Source organism: Xenopus tropicalis, chromosome 3, assembly GCF_000004195.4.
Source record: "Xenopus tropicalis strain Nigerian chromosome 3, UCB_Xtro_10.0, whole genome shotgun sequence".
In the NCBI taxonomy this organism is placed as follows: Eukaryota; Metazoa; Chordata; class Amphibia; order Anura; family Pipidae; genus Xenopus; species Xenopus tropicalis.
In genome coordinates, this window is record NC_030679.2 from 11,879,173 (window position 1) to 11,900,796 (window position 21,624).

At 43.0% G+C, this 21,624-nt stretch overlaps 1 protein-coding gene across 1 annotated transcript in view; it reads left to right on the forward strand.

Annotated features, from left to right (window-relative positions):
- cracr2a (calcium release activated channel regulator 2A) overlaps nt 1–21,624 on the forward strand; it is a 99,162-nt gene that overhangs the window by 67,025 nt on the left and 10,513 nt on the right. The window contains exons 10-16 of the mRNA XM_031898109.1: nt 966–1,011; nt 3,605–3,696; nt 9,138–9,468; nt 9,730–9,862; nt 10,789–10,870; nt 15,537–15,573; nt 15,937–16,038. Of these exons, the coding sequence (XP_031753969.1) occupies nt 966–1,011; nt 3,605–3,696; nt 9,138–9,468; nt 9,730–9,862; nt 10,789–10,870; nt 15,537–15,573; nt 15,937–16,038 (823 nt within the window). The remainder of the gene's footprint in view (nt 1–965; nt 1,012–3,604; nt 3,697–9,137; nt 9,469–9,729; nt 9,863–10,788; nt 10,871–15,536; nt 15,574–15,936; nt 16,039–21,624) is intronic.

Genomic DNA, 21,624 nt, shown 5'->3' on the forward strand with positions numbered 1-21,624 from the left:
AGAACTGGAATGGCACAACATTTAGGGCTCTGGCACACGGGGAGATAAGTCGCCCATGACAAATCTCTCTGTTCGCGGGCGACTAATCTCCCTGAAATGCCATCTCACTGGGATCCCATACGCGGCGCCACGATTTCCCTGAAATCGCGGAAGTTTCCTCTCATGGGACCCCACCATCGCGTGCGACTAATCTCCCCGTGTGCCAGAGCCCTTATACTGTTAGATCAGAGAGAAGTGTTCACAAGCAATAAATTAGTAAGTTACAGATAGAGATAACTTGTAAAGATAAGAAAAGTAATTAATGTTTATTAGTGTGGGTTGTAAATAGCCCAGGGGTCTGAATTCAGTCAGGTCAGATAGTGTGACATGAATCCTAAAGAGAAATTCTGAAAAACCTCCTTGATAATTGACTGTGTTACCAACACCTTACAAACAGCCAGCCGTGCATATAGACTGGCAGCCCAGGCTTGGCATCACTTACAAGACTAGATAAATCATTTAACTAATGTATTAAATTAAATTGTTTTTAATGTTTAAAAAAATGATTAAAGAAATAATTTTCATTTTTTTGTTACTGACATTAGCTCCTTCTATGGGATGGGTCCGAATGCCATCTTTGGGTTAGGAACAAGGCAAATGGAAAAGGCTTCACATCCAACTTACTATGTTACTTACTATGTTACTTACTATGTTACTTACTATGTTACTTACTATGTTATCTACTATGTTACTTACTATGTTACTTACTATGTTACTTACTATGTTACTTACTATGTTACTTACTATGTTATCTACTATGTTACTTACTATGTTACTTACTATGTTACTTACTATGTTATCTACTATGTTACTTACTATGTTACTTACTATATTACTTACTATGTTACTTACTATGTTATCTACTATGTTACTTACTATGTTACTTACTATGTTACTTACTATGTTACTATGCTGTTTTATTGTAGGGAAATGAATAAGCACCTAAGAGATGAGCGGGACAGCTGTTTACAGGTAAAAAACGTAAACTAACAATTATTACAGCTGTTATTTCCCTGCTTTACTGCGCTTAACAGTAAATTTGGTGCTTAATTGACAGGGAGAATTTATGCCTTAATCTAATTTACTGATGCAAGGCTGAAACAATTGCAAACTAGTGTCCATACTCGTACGCAGTGTCCATACTCGTACGCAGCGTCCTTACTCGTACGCAGCGTCCTTACTCGTACGCAGCGTCCTTACTCGTACGCAGCGTCCTTACTCGTACGCAGAGTCCTTACTCGTACGCAGCGTCCATACTCGTACGCAGCGTCCATACTCGTACGCAGCGTCCTTACTCGTACGCAGCGTCCTTACTCGTACGCAGAGTCCTTACTCGTACGCAGCGTCCATACTCGTACGCAGCGTCCTTACTCGTACGCAGCGTCCTTACTCGTACGCAGCGTCCTTACTCGTACGCAGAGTCCTTACTCGTACGCAGCGTCCTTACTCGTACGCAGCGTCCTTACTCGTACACAATGTAGATACTTGTAGCCTGCTACATAAAAGAACTGAGAACAAGAGAATAGGGTGATGTTAGTATAGGTTTACATAGTACCAGCCTCCTACATATTGGCCAAAGTTATACTTGGTCAGTCTACCTGAGGCGCTTATTTACAAACATCACAACATAGTGCCAACCTGGTGCACTGCCTTGAATCTAGTCCCCTGTCTCTCTAACCACCTTGTACTTCTTGCCCCCTTGTGGCACAACCCTAACATTTCCCATTTAATGACTGTTCCTGTCCTTCAACTATGGGCCTCATACAAAATAAAATAAATAAAGAATGATTTCCAGTACCACAAAAACCAATTCCAACTACCCAACCATATGTTATTCTGGTTCTTCCAGCTGAGGCATGACTATAAGCTCAACTACATGGTTATGCTTTAAAAGCTGAACACAGAAACATAGAATTCTTAGCTCACACCAACCCCCAGCTCACAAAACCCCTCTCCAAATTCTATGCACATCTTCTAAAATTGGGAAAACTGAGCAGGCAGTTTTGACCCCGGACAGCCCTTCTAAAAATGGGCTCTCTGGGTCAAAACCGGACAGGTGGCAACCCTACTGGTAACAGTTACATGCACTGGCAAGGAATGGGAGCTGTTCTGCCCCCAATAAGGGGTAATTATATCTTAGTTGGGATCAAGTACAGGTACTGTTTTATTATTACAGAGAAAAGGGAATCATTTAACCATGAAATAAACCCAATAGGGCTGTTCTGCCCCAATAAGGGGTAATTATATCTTAGTTGGGATCAAGTACAGGTACTGTTTTATTATTACAGAGAAAAGGGAATCATTTAACCATTAAATAAACCCAATAGGGCTGTTCTGCCCCCAATAAGGGGTAATTATATCTTAGTTGGGATCAAGTACAGGTACTGTTTTATTATTACAGAGAAAAGGGAATCATTTAACCATTAAATAAACCCAATAGGGCTGTTCTGCCCCAATAAGGGTAATTATATATTAGTTGGGATCAAGTACAGGTACTGTTTTATTATTACAGAGAAAAGGGAATCATTTAACCATTAAATAAACCCAATAGGGCTGTTCTGCCCCCAATAAGGGGTAATTATATATTAGTTGGGATCAAGTACAGGTACTGTTTTATTATTACAGAGAAAAGGGAATCATTTAACCATTAAATAAACCCAATAGGGCTGTTCTGCCCCCAATAAGGGGTAATTATATATTAGTTGGGATCAAGTACAGGTACTGTTTTATTATTACAGAGAAAAGGGAATCATTTAACCATTAAATAAACCCAATAGGGCTGTTCTGCCCCCAATAAGGGGTAATTATATCTTAGTTGGGATCAAGTACAGGTACTGTTTTATTATTATTATTACAGAGAAAAGGGAATCATTTAACCATTAAATAAACCCAATAGGGCTGTTCTGCCCCCAATAAGGGGTAATTATATCTTAGTTGGGATCAAGTACAGGTACTGTTTTATTATTACAGAGAAAAGGGAATCATTTAACCATTAAATAAACCCAATAGGACTGTTCTGCCCCCAATAAGGGGTAATTATATCTTAGTTGGGATCAAGTAAAGGTACTGTTTTATTATTACAGAGAAAAGGGAATCATTTAACCATGAAATAAACCCAATAGGGCTGTTCTGCCCCAATAAGGGGTAATTATATCTTAGTTGGGATCAAGTACAGGTACTGTTTTATTATTACAGAGAAAAGGGAATCATTTAACCATGAAATAAACCCAATAGGGCTGTTTTGCCCCCAATAAGGGGTAATTATATCTTAGTTGGGATCAAATACAGGTACTGTTTTATTATTTCAGAGATAAAGGAAATCAGTTTTAAAATTCTAAATTATTTGCTTATAATGGAGTCTATGGGAGACGGGCTTTCCGTAATTCGGAGCTTTCTGGATAATGGGTTTCCGGATAAGGGATTCCGTACCTGTACCTGGAAAATGTCTGTATTTTCTCTTATAAAACTATATTCCTTTTTGTTATAATAATCATTGTTACATACAAGATGTTTTTTTTGTGGCTTAATATTAACTGGAAACATTTCTTTTTGTTTTTAACATTAGAAACCCAAGGGAAATACAGGCGCATCAATAAAGAGCCAAAGATCCGACTCTATCATTGGCAAATATATTGAGAGGAAACCATCAGTGAAAAGGTACTTGTACCCTCTGTCTGTGAATATATTCAACTTCTTTATAACTGGTGGAGAAGCAATGACTGTCATCATCAGTAATTATTTTACATTTATAGTATGGGGGAATTAACACAAATATGGCCCATTTTACTCTTGACTTGTAACCCTTATCAACCAATCAGATTTGTGTCGTCCCGATAATTTTTGTACCATGACAACTGATAGGACAGCTTAGAAAATTTTGTTTAGATAATAATAAAATCTGTGCATGTATTGTATATGTGACGATATCCTTGGGGGACCTACAATGCATTTCCAGGAGGTCACTTTTGTACGATTGTTTTTTTTCTGTTCCGATGTATTATTTTAGTACTTTATCCTCCAATTTCAGTCTGAATGTTTGTTTTAAACTGTTGCATTTAAACGTATGATAGTATGGTCAGCTTTAATGTTGTTGAGCACTCAAAGCTATATGCTGATTGGGTTGCTATGGGTTATAGCTCCATTTTTCGGAATGTTGCTATGGTTTTTATTAGCCTTTATAAGGATTCCTTACTCTACTGAACTCACAGGCACGCCAACTGGTATCTAAAGGAAGGGAAAGTGAGATACTTCTAAGAACCTAATACAGTACAGGTATGGGATCCCTTATCTGGAAACCCATTATCCAGAAAGCTCCGAATTACGGAAATCCCATCTCCCATAGACTCCATTTTAATAAAATAATTCAGAATTTCAAAACTGATAACCTATTTCTCTGTAATAATAAAACAGTACCTGTACTTGATCCCAACTAAGATATAATTACCCCTTATTGGGGCAGAACAGCCCTATTGGGTTTATTTAATGGTTAAATGATTCCCTTTTCTCTGTAATAATAAAACAGTACCTGTACTTGATCCCAACTAAGATATAATTACCCCTTATTGGGGCAGAACAGCCCTATTGGGTTTATTTAATGGTTAAATGATTCCCTTTTCTCTGTAATAATAAAACAGCACCTGTACTTGATCCCAACTAAGATATAATTACCCCTTATTGGGGCAGAACAGTCCTATTGGGTTTATTTAATGGTTAAATGATTCCCTTTTCTCTGTAATAATAAAACAGTACCTGTACTTGATCCCAACTAAGATATAATTACCCCTTATTGGGGGCAGAACAGCCCTATTGGGTTTATTTAATGGTTAAATGATTCCCTTTTCTCTGTAATAATAAAACAGTACCTGTACTTGATCCCAACTAAGATATAATTATCCCTTATTGGGGGCAGAACAGTCCTATTGGGTTTATTTAATGGTTAAATGATTCCCTTTTCTCTGTAATAATAAAACAGTACCTGTACTTGATCCCAACTAAGATATAATTACCCCTTATTGGGGCAGAACAGCCCTATTGGGTTTATTTAATGGTTAAATGATTCCCTTTTCTCTGTAATAATAAAACAGTACCTGTACTTGATCCCAACTAAGATATAATTACCCCTTATTGGGGGCAGAACAGCCCTATTGGGTTTATTTAATGGTTAAATGATTCCCTTTTCTCTGTAATAATAAAACAGTACCTGTACTTGATCCCAACTAAGATATAATTACCCCTTATTGGGGGTAGAACAGCCCTATTGGGTTTATTTAATGGTTAAATGATTCCTTTTTCTCTGTAATAATAAAACAGTACCTGTACTTGATCCCAACTAAGATATAATTACCCCTTATTGGGGGCAGAACAGCCCTATTGGGTTTATTTAATGGTTAAATGATTCCCCTTTCTCTGTAATAATAAAACAGGACCTTGTAATTGATCCCAACTAAGATATAATTACCCCTTATTGGGGGCAGAACAGCCCTATTGGGTTTATTTAATGGTTAAATGATTCCCTTTTCTCTGTAATAATAAAACAGTACCTGTACTTGATCCCAACTAAGATATAATTACCCCTTATTGGGGGCAGAACAGCCCTATTGGGTTTATTTCATGTTTAAATGATTTATAGCAGACTTAAGTTATGGAGATCCAAATTACAAAAAGATCCCTTATCCGGAAAACCCCAGGTCCCGAGCATTCTGGATAACAGGTCCCATACCTGTACTTATATATTTTACTTGGAGTGCTGCCACAAACCACCCCCCTTTTGTGTAGCCGCTGTGAGGATTCAGGGCATACATCATGGCAGGTCTTTGAAACTGCAGAATTGGCTTTTTCTGCATAAAATAAATATTTAGATGCCACACACATAAAGGCAGAAAAGTAAATGTCTGTATTCTGTGTTTTTCCTTCACAGTATACAAAAAATGAGTAATGAAAAATGCATTTCCATAGATTCCTCTTAGTATAATTTCATTTAGGAAATGGAAAATTAATTGAAATGGCTTTTCTAGTGGCAGTTGAGCCATTTTATTTTTACAGTGCTCTCTCATAGCAGTTAATTATGTGTTAATTAGACGTACATCTTCAGAGACTCTCTATAATTATTTGTAAGCTTTATAATTAATAGAATTTGATAGATAATTGCATGATAGATAATGATAGATAATGCCATGCACAGAAGCCCAATCACGTTTGCACTTTATTATTGTGTATGGATAAAAAAATACAGTAAAATGCTTTATTATATTGTACATAAAATAGGGACAGCCTACCCAGTGAGATAATGCAAGGTAGCATTTATGTCTTAGGTAAGTTTAGAACCATCTTTCAGAGAGAAATGTTATAGAGTTTCCACAAGCAGGATGTCTGGCAAGATTAGGAAGGATAACTCTTTGGTAGAAAATGGGGAAAACCTTGCTTTCATGTGTTGTGTGGCTGAAACAAGAGTAAGATAGGGATTCAGGATAGGAAAGCTAAGAGGAAGCCCGGCTCTATCATGGGCATTGCCAACCTTTCTTGCTTGTGAGCCACAGTCAAATGTAAAAAGACTTGGGGAGCAACACAAGCACCATAAAAGTTCATGGAGGAGCCATATAAGGGATGTGATTGGCTATTAGGCAGCCTCTATGCACCTTATCAGCTTACAGGGGGCTTTATTTGGTAGGAAATCTTGATTTTATTCAACCAAAGCTTGTCCCCAAGTCAGGAATTCAAAAATAACTCCCTGGTTTGGGGGCACTGAGAGCAACATCCAAGGGGTTGGGGAGCAACATGTTGCCCCTGAGCCACTGGTTGGGGATCCCTGCTCTACCATCTCAAGTTGAATCACCAGCACCTCTTTCTTTACATAGCATCAGCCAGGTACTATAAGCTTGATGTTATCCATAAGCACCTCACCCAACTGTCCAAGAAACCATCCTGAATGCACCAGGTGTGGTGTAAGGGGAGTTTCAGGCACAACTTATAGAGATGAAGAAGGGCCACCTTTAGGAGAATGTACTTGAGTTCTTATACGCAGGAAGTCAGCCCAATAACAGAAGTTGTAGATACTAGACTAGGCATACTAGATATAATAGGGCAAGAAGGAGAAAATAGGACAAAATGGTCACAAGGGAGCAAGATGGTAACAATGACACTTACTTAGGGGCACATTTACTAATCCACGAATCCAAATCCGAAAAATTCCGATTGGAAAATGAACATTTTGCGACTTTTTCGTATTGTTTGCGATTTTTCCGTCGCCATTACGACTTTTCGTAAATTGTCGCGACTTTTTCGTAACCATTACGATTTGCGCGAATTGTCGCGACTTTTTCGTAGCCATTACGATTTGCTCGTATCTTGTTGCGACTTTTTCGTATTGAGCGCTCGTAAACTGCGGGCAAAACTTTCAGATTTAGCATGATTTTGGAAGCCTCCCATAGGACTCAATGGCACTCTGCAGCTCCAACCTGGCCCAAGGAAAGTCTCCCATAGGGCTCAATGGCACTCTGCAGCTCCAACCCGGCCCAAGGAAAGTCTCCCATAGGGCTCAATGGCACTCTGCAGCTCCAACCCGGCCCAAGGAAAGCCTCCCATAGGGCTCAATGGCACTCTGCAGCTCCAACCCGGCCCAAGGAAAGTCTCCCATAGGGCTCAATGGCACTCTGCAGCTCCAACCCGGCCCAAGGAAAGTCTCCCATAGGGCTCAATGGCACTCTGCAGCTCCAACCTGGCCCAAGGAAAGTCTCCCATAGGGCTCAATGGCACTCTGCAGCTCCAACCTGGCCCAAGGAAAGTCTCCCATAGGGCTCAATGGCACTCTGCAGCTCCAACCCGGCCCAAGGAAAGTCTCCCATAGGGCTCAATGGCACTCTGCAGCTCCAACCCGGCCCAAGGAAAGCTCCCATAGGCCAATGGCACTCTGCAGCTCCAACCGGCCCAAGGAAGCTCCCATAGGGCTCAATGGCACTCTGCAGCTCCAACCCGGCCCAAGGAAAGTCTCCCATAGGGCTCAATGGCACTCTGCAGCTCCAACCCGGCCCAAGGAAAGTCTCCCATAGGGCTCAATGGCACTCTGGCAGCTCCAACCCGGCCCAAGGAAAGTCTCCCATAGGGCTCAATGGCACTCTGCAGCTCCAACCCGGCCCAAGGAAAGTCTCCCATAGGGCTCAATGGCACTCTGCAGCTCCAACCCAGCCCAAGGAAAGTCTCCCATAGGGCTCAATGGCACTCTGCAGCTCCAACCCGGCCCAAGGAAAGTCTCCCATAGGGCTCAATGGCACTCTGCAGCTCCAACCCGGCCCAAGGAAAGTCTCCCATAGGGCTCAATGGCACTCTGCAGCTCCAACCCGGCCCAAGGAAAGTCTCCCATAGGGCTTCAATGGCACTCTGCAGGCTCCAACCCGGCCCAAGGAAAGTCTCCCTGGGCCATGCAGCTGCAGCTCCAACCGCCAGAGTCCCAGGCAATGCCTCTGCAGCTCCAACCCGGCCCAAGGAAAGTCTCCCATAGGGCTCAATGGCACTCTGGCAGCTCCAACCCGGCCCAAGGAAAGTCTCCCATAGGGCTCAATGGCACTCTGCAGCTCCAACCTGCCCCAAGGAAAGTCTCCCATAGGGCTCAATGGCACTCTGCAGCTCCAACCCGGCCCAAGGAAAGTCTCCCATAGGGCTCAATGGCACTCTGCAGCTCCAACCCGGCCCAAGGAAAGTCTCCCATAGGGCTCAATGGCACTCTGCAGCTCCAACCTGGCCCAAGGAAAGTCACGATACTGAAGCTTGAATGAATCCGAAACTTTCGTACTCGGGGCGAAGGCTCCGAAAAAGTTGCGACAATTCGCGCAAGTCGTAACGCTATGAAAAAGTCGCGACATTTTGCGAAAGTCTTAATGGCTACGAAAAAGTCGCGACAATTTACGAAAAAATCGCAAAATACCGATCATTACGAAAAAAAACGCATTCGGACACCTTCGGACCGTTCGTGGATTAGTAAATCAGCCCCTTAGTGTTAGGTTCATCCTGCAGTCTTTTAACAGATGTCTTGTAGAACTAAGCATTTTAGATCTAGACTCCCCTTCGTCTATCTTTACATTACTGCTTGCTTTTTCTGTCGACAGCCAATCATCAGAAGAGGAAGATGTATTTCATACTAAACGAAACTCCTTTGGACTTAATGGTTGTTTTACATCGACTCAGGAACCTGAAAGTGTTACAGACTGTAAACCAAACACACCGAAACAGCTGCAAAGAATCATATCCATTGAGGAAGACCACCTACCCCAACTGCTTGACACCCAGGAGGAGAGACCTTTACATGAGTGGAAGGAAGTAGATGAGAGCGAGGAGACCAGAGTTGAGGTATTTGAGAGTACGGAAGAACAGGTTCCTAAAGGAGAGGTGCCATCTTCCCCAAGAGGACAGCCAGTCGGGAAAGAGACACTAGCAACTGTAAGTAGGTCATCTGTAATCTCAAGTGAAGATAATAGCATCTAATGCACATAAATAGTATTTCACAAGACTCTAGGCCGTATCCATCAAGTTTGTGGGTTTATTTCCCTAGTTCTTGCCCCCGTAGCCCAAACTTTAAAATCAACCAACCAATCCAGTCATGTCTAGAACCATCCACACTTATGATAAGCCATTGGTCTCTATATATTTGATGTATTGAAACTTCAAATGCATGCTAAGCACGAATTCATTTGTTTGAAGGAAGAACGGCCATACACTGCCCCGGAACGCATCTTTAAAATAGTCTTGGTTGGGAATTCCAGTGTTGGAAAGACTTCATTTCTGAGAAGATTTTGTGATGGTAGTTTTCACCCTGGAACCTCCGCCACTGTAGGTAAGTGGTTAAAGGAAAACTATAGCTGCTACTAAGTAGCTCTGTGTGTCTTCACCCTTACTGATATATATATTCTAGTTTTGAGAAATTCTTTAATAGGTCACTTAACTTGATATCTTGTATGCATTGTGATTTTCCCTTATAGTATATAAATGGACAATACAACCAAAAGTTCTACACAAGTCCAGTTATTAGGACATGGTGTTAAGTATGCATTCAGCCATGGCATTTATTGCATGTCTGCTGGCACTTGCAGAACATAATGCTTATGCCCTGGAGCAGTGGTCCTCAACATTTTTTACCCGTGAGTTACATTCAAATGGAAAAAGCATTGGGGAGCAACACAAGCATGAAAAAGATCATGGGAGAGTCAAATAAGAGCAGTGTTTGGCTATTTGGTAGCCCCTATGTGGACTGGCAGCCAACATGAGGCTCTGTTTGGCAATATCCCTGTTGTATTATGCAACCAAAACTTGTCTCCAAGCCAGAAATTCAAAAACAAGTATCTGTTTTGAAACCACTGAGAGCAACATCCAAGGGGTTGGGGAGCAACATGTTGCCCCTGAGCCACTGGTTGGGGATCACTGCCCAAAAGACACGATCACCTCTCCTTCTTGGTGCATTTGCTGCATATCCACATAAAACAGCGGTTCGCAACCTGTGGGTCGGGATCCCTTTGGGGATGTACTTCATGTAACATTTCATGTAACATTTTTTTCCAGTTTTTTTTTTTATCTCTTCTTGCCCATTTCTTTCTATTAGGTAAAAAAAACAGAGCCAGGATAAAAGTTACTGGCGTCTATGAGCATGTCCATTAGTGTACCTGGCCTGCTAAATATACTGGCTAATGGGCACCTAATAAGCTGGGATGGGAAGCCCAAATCTATCTCTGAAATAAACTCTTGCCTATGTCCATTCTCTGGCAGGAGTCGATTACAGTGTAAAAACAGTGACAGTGGATAACTGCCAAGTGGCACTGCAGCTTTGGGACACGGCCGGACAAGAAAGGTGACTTGTTATGAGTTCATTTTAACTTTATTAAACAATAATCTCCCTCAGCCTCAGCGATGGTATCTGAGAAACAACACTAAAAAGAAAGGTGTGTGAGGGGCTAGAAATACCAGTTACCGATATTATACACATATTTGAATATATCCTAGCCAGATTTCAAAATGCTGCTTAGTTACATAGTAAGTTAGGTTGAAAAAAGACGTACGTCCATCACGTTCAACCATAATGCCTATATATAACCTGCCTAACTGCTAGTTGATCCAGAGGAAGGCAAAAAACCCCATCTGAAGCCTCTCTAATTTGCCCCAGAGGGGAAAATATTCCTTCCTGACTCCAAGATGGCAATCGGACCAGTCCCTGGGGCAACTTGTACTGAGAGCTATCCCCCCTACCCCTGTATTCCCTCACTTGTACTGAGAGCTATCCCCCCTACCCTGTATTCCTCCACTTTGTACTGGAGAGCTGATCCCCCCTACGCTCCTGTTATTCCCTCACTTGTACTGAGCAGCTATCTCCCCTACCGCCTGTAATCCCTCACTGTACTGAGAGCTATCCCCCCTACCCCTGGTATTTCCCTCACTTGGTACTGAGAAGCCTATCCGCCCCTACCCCTGTATATCCCTCCACTTGTACTGAGAGCTATCTCCCCTACCCCTGTATTCCCTCACTTGTTACTGAGAAGCTATTCCCCCTACCCACTGTATTCCACTCACTTGTACTGAGAGCTATTCTCCCCTACCGCCTGTATTCCCTCACTGTACTGAGAGCTTATCCCCCACTACCCCTGTATTCCCTTACTTTCTACTGAGAGCTATCCCCCCCCCTGTATTCCTCCTGGAGCTATCTCCCTACTAGTAATCCTATTGTATGAGAGCTATCCCCCTACCCTGTATTCCCTCACTTGTATGAAGCTATCTCCCTATCCCCTGATTCCCTCAATTGTACCTGAGAGTATTCCTCATACCCTGTATTTCATTGTACTGAGAGCTCTCTCCCTACCCTGTATTCCCTCACTTGTACTGAGAGCTATCTCCCTACGTGATTCCTTGTAACTGAGAGCTTCTCCCTATGTTCCTCACTTGTACTGAGAGCTATTCCCCTACCTCTATTTCTCAATTGTACTGAGAGCTAATTCACATACCCTGTATTCTCTTGTACTGAGAGTTCTCTCCATACCCTGTATTCACTGTCTGAGAGCTATTCCTACCCCTGTATTCCTACTTACAGGAGAGCTCCTACCCTGATTGCATCACTTGTACTGAGAGCTCTCCCCTATCACTGTATTCCCACTTGTTGAGAGCTATCCCCTACTGTATTCCCTATTGTAATGAGAGGTATTCCAACCTGTATTCCTCACGGTTGTACTGAGAGTATGCTCCCCTAACCTGTATCGCTATCTTGTATGAGAGCTATCTCCTAACCCTGAACTCATTGACTGAGAGCTATCCCCCTACCCTGTAATTCCTCCTGTCTTGAGACTATCCCATACCTGTATTCCCACACTTGTACTGAGAGCGTATCCCTACCCCGTTTCCTCACTTGTATGAGGAGTAACCCTACCCTGTATTCTCACTTGTACAGAGAGCATCCCGCTACCCTGTATTCTCACTTTTATGAGATATCCCATACCCCTGTATTCCTCACTTGTCTGACTTCCCTAACCTTTCCTCACTTGTACTGAATGTATCCCATACCCCCTGTGTCCCTCATGTACTGAGACTATCCCATACCTGTAGTCATCATATGTACTGAAGAGCTATCCCTACCCTGTATTCCTCACTTGTACTGAGAGTATCCCACCCTGTATTCCTCATTGACTGGATGATATCCATACACGTATCCCTTACTTTGTAACTGAGAGCTATCCCTACTCGGTATTCGCTATGTACTGAGAGCTTATCCCCCATACACCTCATGTCATTCTATGTAATGAAGCTATCCCTACACCCGTCCATCACATTGTACTGAAGCTATCCTCCTGTATCAGCTCACTTTGTAATCTGGATACCAAACCTGTTCCTTAATTGACTGAAGAGCTATCCCCTACACTTATTCTCACTGTCTGGAGCTATTCCTAACGTTTCTAACTTGATGAGAGCTTCCCATACGTATTCTCCTTGTACTGGAGCTATTCCCCTACCTGTATTCCTCACTTGTACTGAGAGTATCTCCATACCATGTAATCCTCACTGTACGAGAGATTACCTACCTCTATTCCCTCCACTGTACTGAGAGCTATCATCCCATAACTGTATTGCCTACTTGTACTGAGCTATCTCCATACCCTTATTCCTCACTTGTTACATGAGGAGCTATCGCCTACTGTTTCCCTCACTTGTAATGAAGCTACCATACACTGTATTCTCCTTGTACTGAGAGCTATCCCCCATACCCTGTATTCCTCACTGTACTAGAACTTATCCGCATAACCTGTATTCCCTACTTGTACAGAGAGCTATCATACACCTGTAATTCCCTCAACTTGTACTGAGGCTATCCCCCCTAACCCAGTTTCCTCACTTGTACTGAAGCTATTCTCCGAACCTTATCCATCACTTGTACGAGGCTATCCCTACCCTGTATTCCATCATGTATGAGAGTATCTCCCTACTCTTATCTACTTGTATGAGGCTATTCCATACTCGCTGTATTCCCTCCTTGTACTGAAGCTATCCTAGACTGTTTCCCTAACTTGTATGAGAGCTATCTCCCCCTACCTGTAATTCCATTCACTTGTACTGAGAGCTATTCCCCTACCTAGTATTACCTCCCACTTGTACTGGAGAGTCTTCCCTATCCTGTATTCCCTCACTTGTAACTGAAGAGGATCCCATATACTGTATATCTTACTTGTACCTGAGAGCTATCCCATACCCTGTAATCCTACCTTGTACTGAGAGCTACTCCCCACTACCCCTGTAATTTCCTCTTAGTATGAAGAGTATCCCCCTACCCTGTATACTCCACTTTGTACTGAGAGCTATCTCCCTAACCTGTATTCCTCCTTGTACATGAGAGTATCCCTACCACTGTATTCTCACTTTGTATGGAGAGTATCCCCTACCTGTATCCTCACTTGTACTGGAGAGATATCCATACCCTGTATTCCCTCCTGTAGAGTATTCCCTACCTGTTATTTCACATTGTACGAGAGCTATCTCATAACCTCCTGTATTCCTACTTGTACATGTGAGTATCCCTACCTGTATTCTTCACTTGTACTGGAGAGCATTCTAAGCCCTGTATTCCTCAATTACTGAGAGCTATCCCCTACCTGTATTACTACTTGTACTGAGAGCTATCCCCATACCGTATCTCACTTGTATGATAGCTAATCCCTACTGTATCCTCACTTGTATTGAGCAGCTATATAACCCTGTATCTCACTTGTATAGAGAGCTATCCACCTAAGCCTGTATTCCCCTCACTTGTACTGAGAGCTATCTCCTACCGGATCCTCACTTGTCTGAGAGCTATGTCCTACCTGATAATTCCTCACTGTCTGAAGCTACTCCTACCCTGTATTCCTCACTTGTACTGGAAGTATCCCACTAGTATTCCTACTTGTACGAGAGCTATCCCTACCTGTATCCTCACTTGTAATGAGAAGCTATCTCACTACCCATGTATCCTACTTGTACTGAGGCTACTCCATACCCTGTATTCTACTGTACTGAGAGCTATTCCCTACAACTGTATTCCCTCATTGTATGAGAGCTATTCCCTACTTCCCTTATTGTATAGAGAGCTATAATCCTACCTGTATTCTACTTGTACTGAACTACCCCCCTACCCTGTATTCCTCACTGTAATGAGAGTATCCCTACCCCTGTATTCCTCACATTGTAATGAGAGTATCCTCCCTGTATTTCCTCACTGTATTAGGAGTACTCCTACACTGTATTCCGTCATTGTACTTGAGAGTATTCCTAGCCTGTAATCCTACTTGTATGAGAGCTATCCCATACCCTGTATCTCACTTGACGAAGCTAATCTCCCAACCCTGTATATCCCTCATTGTACTGAGAGCTACTCCCTACACTGTATTCATACTTGTACTGAGACTATCCCCTACATGTATCCTCAGCTTTGTACTGAGAGTATCTCCTACCCCTGTATCCTATTGTACTGAGAGCTACCCCCACCCCTGTTCCCTCACTTGTACTGAGAGCTATCCCACTACGGTATTCCTCACTTGCTTAAATCCCACAGCACAACATCACGCGTTACAGTACAATTCCTTTCCGAATTTTAAAAGGAACCTCTTCTTCTAAACGGAGTGGTGCCTGTGTCATTGGGAAGTTAACTGTAAAATAAAATTAGAACGGTATTATGATCTTATATATTTAATAAAACATAGTTATCATCACCCTAAGGGCTTTCTCCAGTGTAAACAGACCCCCCAATTTGCCAGCTTCCCCAATATGCGACTTCCCCATACCTTTAACCAGATAGGTTTCCTTGTAATGTACGTTGAGCACTGGAGACGAAAACTGAACAGCATATTAGATGGGCCTAAAGCTTTAAATGGGAAGATGACCCCTCAGTGAATTATACCCATTTATACAGTAGTTGAAGCTTACTAGCATGTTCTTGTAAAGAGCCAAACCATTTCCATCTCCTCTTAATCAGGTTATAAAGAAAACATTTACAATTTCGCTAGATACCAGGAGATACAGAACGTCTTTGAAAGGCGATGGGTGATTGTATTATATCGATATTAATCAAAGAACTTATGGCAGGGGCCATATGCTTACCAGGTGGAGTGAGGAACCATTACTCGGTGTTTATGCTGAATCTACTAATATTGCATATGTGTGACAATCTGCAAATTTCTGCTCGCAAATCATGGTTTTAAAAAGGAAATGACAACCCACCAAATGTTAAGCATCATTTGAATTGCTTATGAGCAATATGGCAGCTTCTGCTCACATGTATAAAAAGAAGCAAAGAATAAATTATATAACTTGTACACCTAAACTAATTCCCACTACTTTTATGTAAAATGCAAATTGTGAGCTCTCTTTTTGTTACTTATACCTATTGTGTTATTCTCCCCACAGGAAGCCACGGGGGAAAACATCCCTGTAATGATGCTGGGCAACAAAACGGATATTGAAAAAGAAAGGGAAGTGCCCTTTGGCTTAGGGGAACATCTTGCCAAGGTATGTCACATGCTGTTAGTGCAAACTAGATTAAAGGGCCACTATGCCTTATTTTTTTTTTATTTAACCATTCTGTTGGACTAAGGAAAAATGCACTGCAGTACATGTGGTTACAGCTAATTGGTCTGGAGTAATGACAAGTAATTGTCTTCAACCTGCAGACACAATGTGATGCCAACTGTCCCCAAATGCTTAGACCCATTGCCTAGTCTTATCCCATTCCTGTGCCATCACACCATTGTAATAGGCTCTGACCTCACCCTTCCCCCGTCATTTCCATTGACGTAGCAATCCTGGCCTTGGGAGGGCAATCCATAAGAATGTAGTATAGATGATTATCTTGGGATGGATCAAGGAGGAAAGCTAACTGAATTATACCATGCATTGAACTTAATTCAGCAGGCACGCCCCTAAGAATTGCTCAAGCGTACAGAGAGATACATGAAACTAAGCAGCATAGGGTTCCCTGTACTAGCACAAATCAGCAGATACAGCCCTTAATTATGCTCATAGCTTACAGAGAGATATCACTAAACTATGGAGCATAGGGATTCCCTGATACTAACACAATTCAGAGGAAAGCCCCTAAGCTCCCAGACAGAAAGAATACTATAACATGGATCAAAGATAGGGATCCTGTACTAAGCGATCAGCAGAAACAGCCCCCATTGCTCATAGCATGTAAGAGAGATCATAAAACTTATGAGATAAGATCCTGTTAAGCAAATTCAGACAAGAACAGCCACTAATTGTCAAAGCCTGTAAGAAGATACATAAAACTATGGACTAGGGAATTCCCGTCCTAAGCCATCACCTGAAAGCCTAAGTTTGCTATGCCTGTACAGAGAGTAACATAAAATATGAGCATAGGATTCCCACTGTATAACACAATCAAGCAGGAATCTAATTGCTACTAGCCTGTAAAGAGAGATACCATAACTATGGCAGTTAGGGATTCCCTGAAAGCAATTTCAGCATGAACCGCACGCTAAATTTTGCTCATAACATGTACAAGAGAACATAAAACTATGGAGCATAAGATTGCCTGTACTAAGCAAAATTCAGCAGGAACCTAGTTTGCTCATAGCCTGTACAGAAGGATACGATAAAAATGGCAATGGAATTCGCCCATGTACTAGCAAACAATTCAGCAGGAACATGCCCCCAAGTTTGCTCATAGCCTGTACAGGAGATACCCCATAAAGGGATTCCCTGTATAAGCACAAATTCAGCATGACACCCCCTAAGTTCTCCATATCTGTACAGAGAGATACATAAACTATGGCGTAGATAAGGAATCCTGTAACTAAGCCAATTCGCAAGAACCAGCCCCCGCTAAGTTGCTCATAGACGTACGAAGGATACCATAAAACTATGCACATAGGATTCCCTGTAAAAGACACAAATTCGCAGGAAAGCCCTAAGTTTGCTCATAGCCTGTACAGGAGTTACCATAAACTATGGACATAGGACCCTGTTCCTAGCACAAATGCAGAAAACCCCTAAGTTCCAAGCTGTAAGAAGAGATAACATAAACTAGGCAGCATAGGGATTCCCCTGTCTAAGCCATTAGCATGAAACAGCAGCTAAGTTTGTCCATAGCTGTAAGAGAGATACCATAAACTATGGGTAAGGATTTCCATTAATAATCACAATTCAGCAGGAACAGCCCTAAGTTGCTCATAGCCGTACAGAAAGGATACCATACACGAGGCACATGGGATCCGCCTCGTCTAGACAATTCGCCGGACAGCCTAAGTTTGCTCCATAGCTGTCCAGAGAGTACATAAATATGGCAATAGGGATTCCTGTTAAGAATTCAGCAGGAACAGCCCCTAAGTTTGCTCTAGCCTGTACAGAGAGGTACATAATAGGCAACAGTAGGCCCTGTACTAAGCAAATAACAGAAATGCCCCTAATTTCATAGCCGATCGTAGAGTACAAGACCATAAAACTATGGCACATAAATGATTCCCTGTACTAAGCACAATCAGACAAGGACAGCCCCTAATTGCCCTATAGCCTGTCGAAGGATACATAAAACTATTGGAACAGGGATCCTTACTAAGAAAATCAGCAGGAACAGCGCCTAAGTTGCTCCATAGCCTTACAGAAGGTAATATAATATGGACATAGATCCTGTATAAGCACAATTCAGCAGAACCACTTTTCTCATCAGCCTGTAAAGAGGTACATAACTAGGCACATAGGGATTCCCTGTTAGCAAATTGCAGGAGCCCTAAGTTGCCTCCCATAGCTGATACAGAGATACATTAACTATGGCAGCATAGGGATTCCTGTATCTACGACAATCAGCAGAAACAGCCCTAAGTTTGCTCATAGCCTTACAGAGAGATCCAAAACTATGGCAGCATAGGGATCCCTGTAATAAGCACATCAGCATGAACAGCGCTAAAGTTTGCTCAAGCCTGTACAGAGAGATACATAAAATAGGCAGCAATAGGCTCCTGTACTAAAGCAAATTCAGGCAGAACAGCCTAGTTGCTCATAGCGTAAAAGAAGAACATAAACAGGAACATGGGATCCCCTGTCTAAGCACATCAGCAGGAACGCCCCCAAGTGGCCATACATAGCTGTAAAGAGAGTACCATAAAACTTGGCACATAGGATTTCTGTATTAAGAAAATTCGCAGAACACCCCTAAGTTGCTCACAGTCTGTACAGAGAGGTAATAAAACTATGGACATAGGGATCCCTGTACTAAGACAATTCCAGCAGAAGCCTAAGTGCTCAGCCTGTACAGAGAGTCATAAACATATGGCATATAGGGATTATCCCTGACTAGCACAATTAGCGACAGCCAAGTTGCTCCATAGCCTGTCAGAGAGATACAATAGAACCTATGGCAAGATAGGGATTCCCCGTACTAAGACAATCAGCATGAACACCGCCCTAGTTTGCTCTAGCTGTACAAGGATACCATAAAACTAGCAGCATAAGGATTCCCTGTATAAGCACAATTCAGCAGGAAACAGCCCCTAAGTTTGCTCATAGCTGTAAGAAGGATACATAAAATATGGCAACAATAGGGATCCCTGAGTAACTAAGCACAATTCAGCAAGAACAAGCCCTAAGTTTGCTCATAGCTGTACAGGACGTACGCATAAACATGGACCTAGGGATCCCTATAAGCAAATTCAGAGGACGCCCTAATTTCTCATAGCCTGTCAGGCGAGTAATACATAAAATAATGGCAGCATAAGATTACACCTGTTAATAAGCAATTAGCGAACAGACCCTAGTGCTCATAGCCTGTAAGAGGTACCTTAAAACTATGGCACATAGGGATTCCCTGTACTAAGCACAATTCAGCAGGACAGCCCTAATTTGTCATAGCTGTACAGAGAGATACATAACTATGGCAGCATAGGATTACCCCTTACTAAGAACAATTAGCAATGAACAGCCCCTAAGTTTCTCAAGTATGTACAAGAGAGATCAAAATTGGTAGCAAAGGATTCCCTGTAACAGCACCAATTCACCAGGCACGCCACTAAGTGCTCACTGACCTGGTGGCGCTGGGATGTGAACGCAGGTTGTGTGGTGCTCGTTGAGTCAATCATGAGCATTGCAGCCACTGGGGTGTGGTGCCGCTCCAGGATACTGATCCAGGAAAGCAGGCTCTCTGAGTCACGTTAGGCTCGGGTGTTCTGCAGAATGAGATTTCTGAGGAGCCCAATGCGGACCCCGTGAAAGTTTGGGGTGACCTGACATGCTGCCGGCATGACCCGGATTCCAGGAAAATCTGGCCCAGGAATTCAGAAGTTAAGGAGAAAGGCCTAGCAAGCGTCTGAACTCTCTAAAAACCAAGAGGTAATGGAGATGCGCTAAAGGCCTACCCTGGCCCGGCCGCGCAAGAAGGTAGAGATGTGCACTGTTGCGAAAAGCGACACTCTGAGCGGAGCTGACCTTCTTGGCAAGGAGCGGCGGGTAGAGGAACTTTGTAAGCGAGGGTTCGGGAGATGGAGCAAAGAGGCGCCGAGAGAATACAGGGCAAATCGCTGAGAAGAGATGCTTACGAGTGTAGGAATGAGGGCCTGAAAGCTCTGGGGCCTCCAGACAACCGCCATCCAAAGAGCCCTGGTCCACTGGCAGTTCCATACTGGTAACACTGGTACCTCAGTACCGGCTCCTAAGGGAAATAGGAGTGGAGTCCCTTGCTCCTGAATACCGCAAAAAAATGGTCTTTTGTCTATGGAAGAATTGATGATATTGCACACCAGGAAAAGGTAAAAGCGAGGAAAAGAACAGCAGATGGAGTAAGTGCTTTGTCCTAACAGAATCTGATTTCCCTGTCTGAACTCACAAAATCTAACTATATCTATGGGTGTCTCAGGCGCCCAGATAGCTGAGGTGGTTGGGTGCAGTCGGACCTGCTGCGTTGGCATTTGGGAACCCAAAGCAAATGCAATAATGGCTAACAAAGCAGGGAAAGTGGAATCTGCATCTGGAGAATGTAGGGCAGCCGGTAGAACATGGTGAAAGGGACTAGTTTGCAGACTTGTTGCAAATCGTGCAGAAAACATAGTCGGTGAGGTGTCACTCAAGACAGAAGGCACTATCATATGGTATCTCCAAGAGGAAAAGCCAGTTTGTGATGGGAAAACTGGCGCGGGAACATAAAGGGAAAGCTGCAGTCGCTGAGCAGGTCAGAGGAAAGCGAAAGGGAAAGAAGAAAGATAGACAACCCTGCTTAAATTGGCAGGAAGAAGGGGCTGCAAAAGATTGCACGGATCTTGTAAGTTCAGCAATTCCACCTGTGCATTTCCAATGGTGACAAGTGTGCGTGGCGTGACTGCAGTGAGGGGATGTGAGCGACTGATGATGCTGGATGCGTGCACTGGGAATGTGAATTCTGTGGGTGTAAATGTGTGTGGGGGGAAAGTGTTGGGGGGCTCGGGTAACGTGCAAGGGTCAAATGCTGTGGTGCTAAGAGGTGATGTGGGTGAGATAGCATGAGTGTTGTGGTAAGGTATGAGTGCTTGTGGGCCAAATGCTTGTGGGTCAGGTAAGAGTGCTGTGGGTGCAGTATGAAGGCTGTGGTAACAAGTGTGTTGGGTGGGGTTACGAGGTGTGGGTGAGGTAGAGTGTTGGGTGTGGCGTATAAGTCTTGGGTGCAGGGGTGAATGACAACTGGTGAGTTAATGCCACGCGGCGGGTGTGGTGCAGGATTGAGTGGGAGTGAGTGGCAAGCTTTGCTAATTTGTCCCGTGCAAGGCTAAGTTGCCTGGCAAGTGTGATTTGGGAAGGTGGCAGTGATGGGCGGCGTGTGGGTGACAAAACCTGCAGTGGGGAATTCCCTCGAGTGGGGATTACCCGCAGAACTCGGGGCGAGAAATGGGTGCGGTTGCAGTGGAGGAGGTCGCCCTATGCTGGGAAATAATGTTAATTGATAAGATTGTGATTATGGGGCTTTTCATGACAAATGATATTTATTGTTTTGTTGGCATAAAAAGTTTCAAAGATTATACTCACTTCATGAGGCCACCAGGAGTAGATGAAATTCGGAATAAGTTTAGGGAGCCACAGGGATGTGGAGGGTTTGGCAGTGCCGTGTCATAGCGG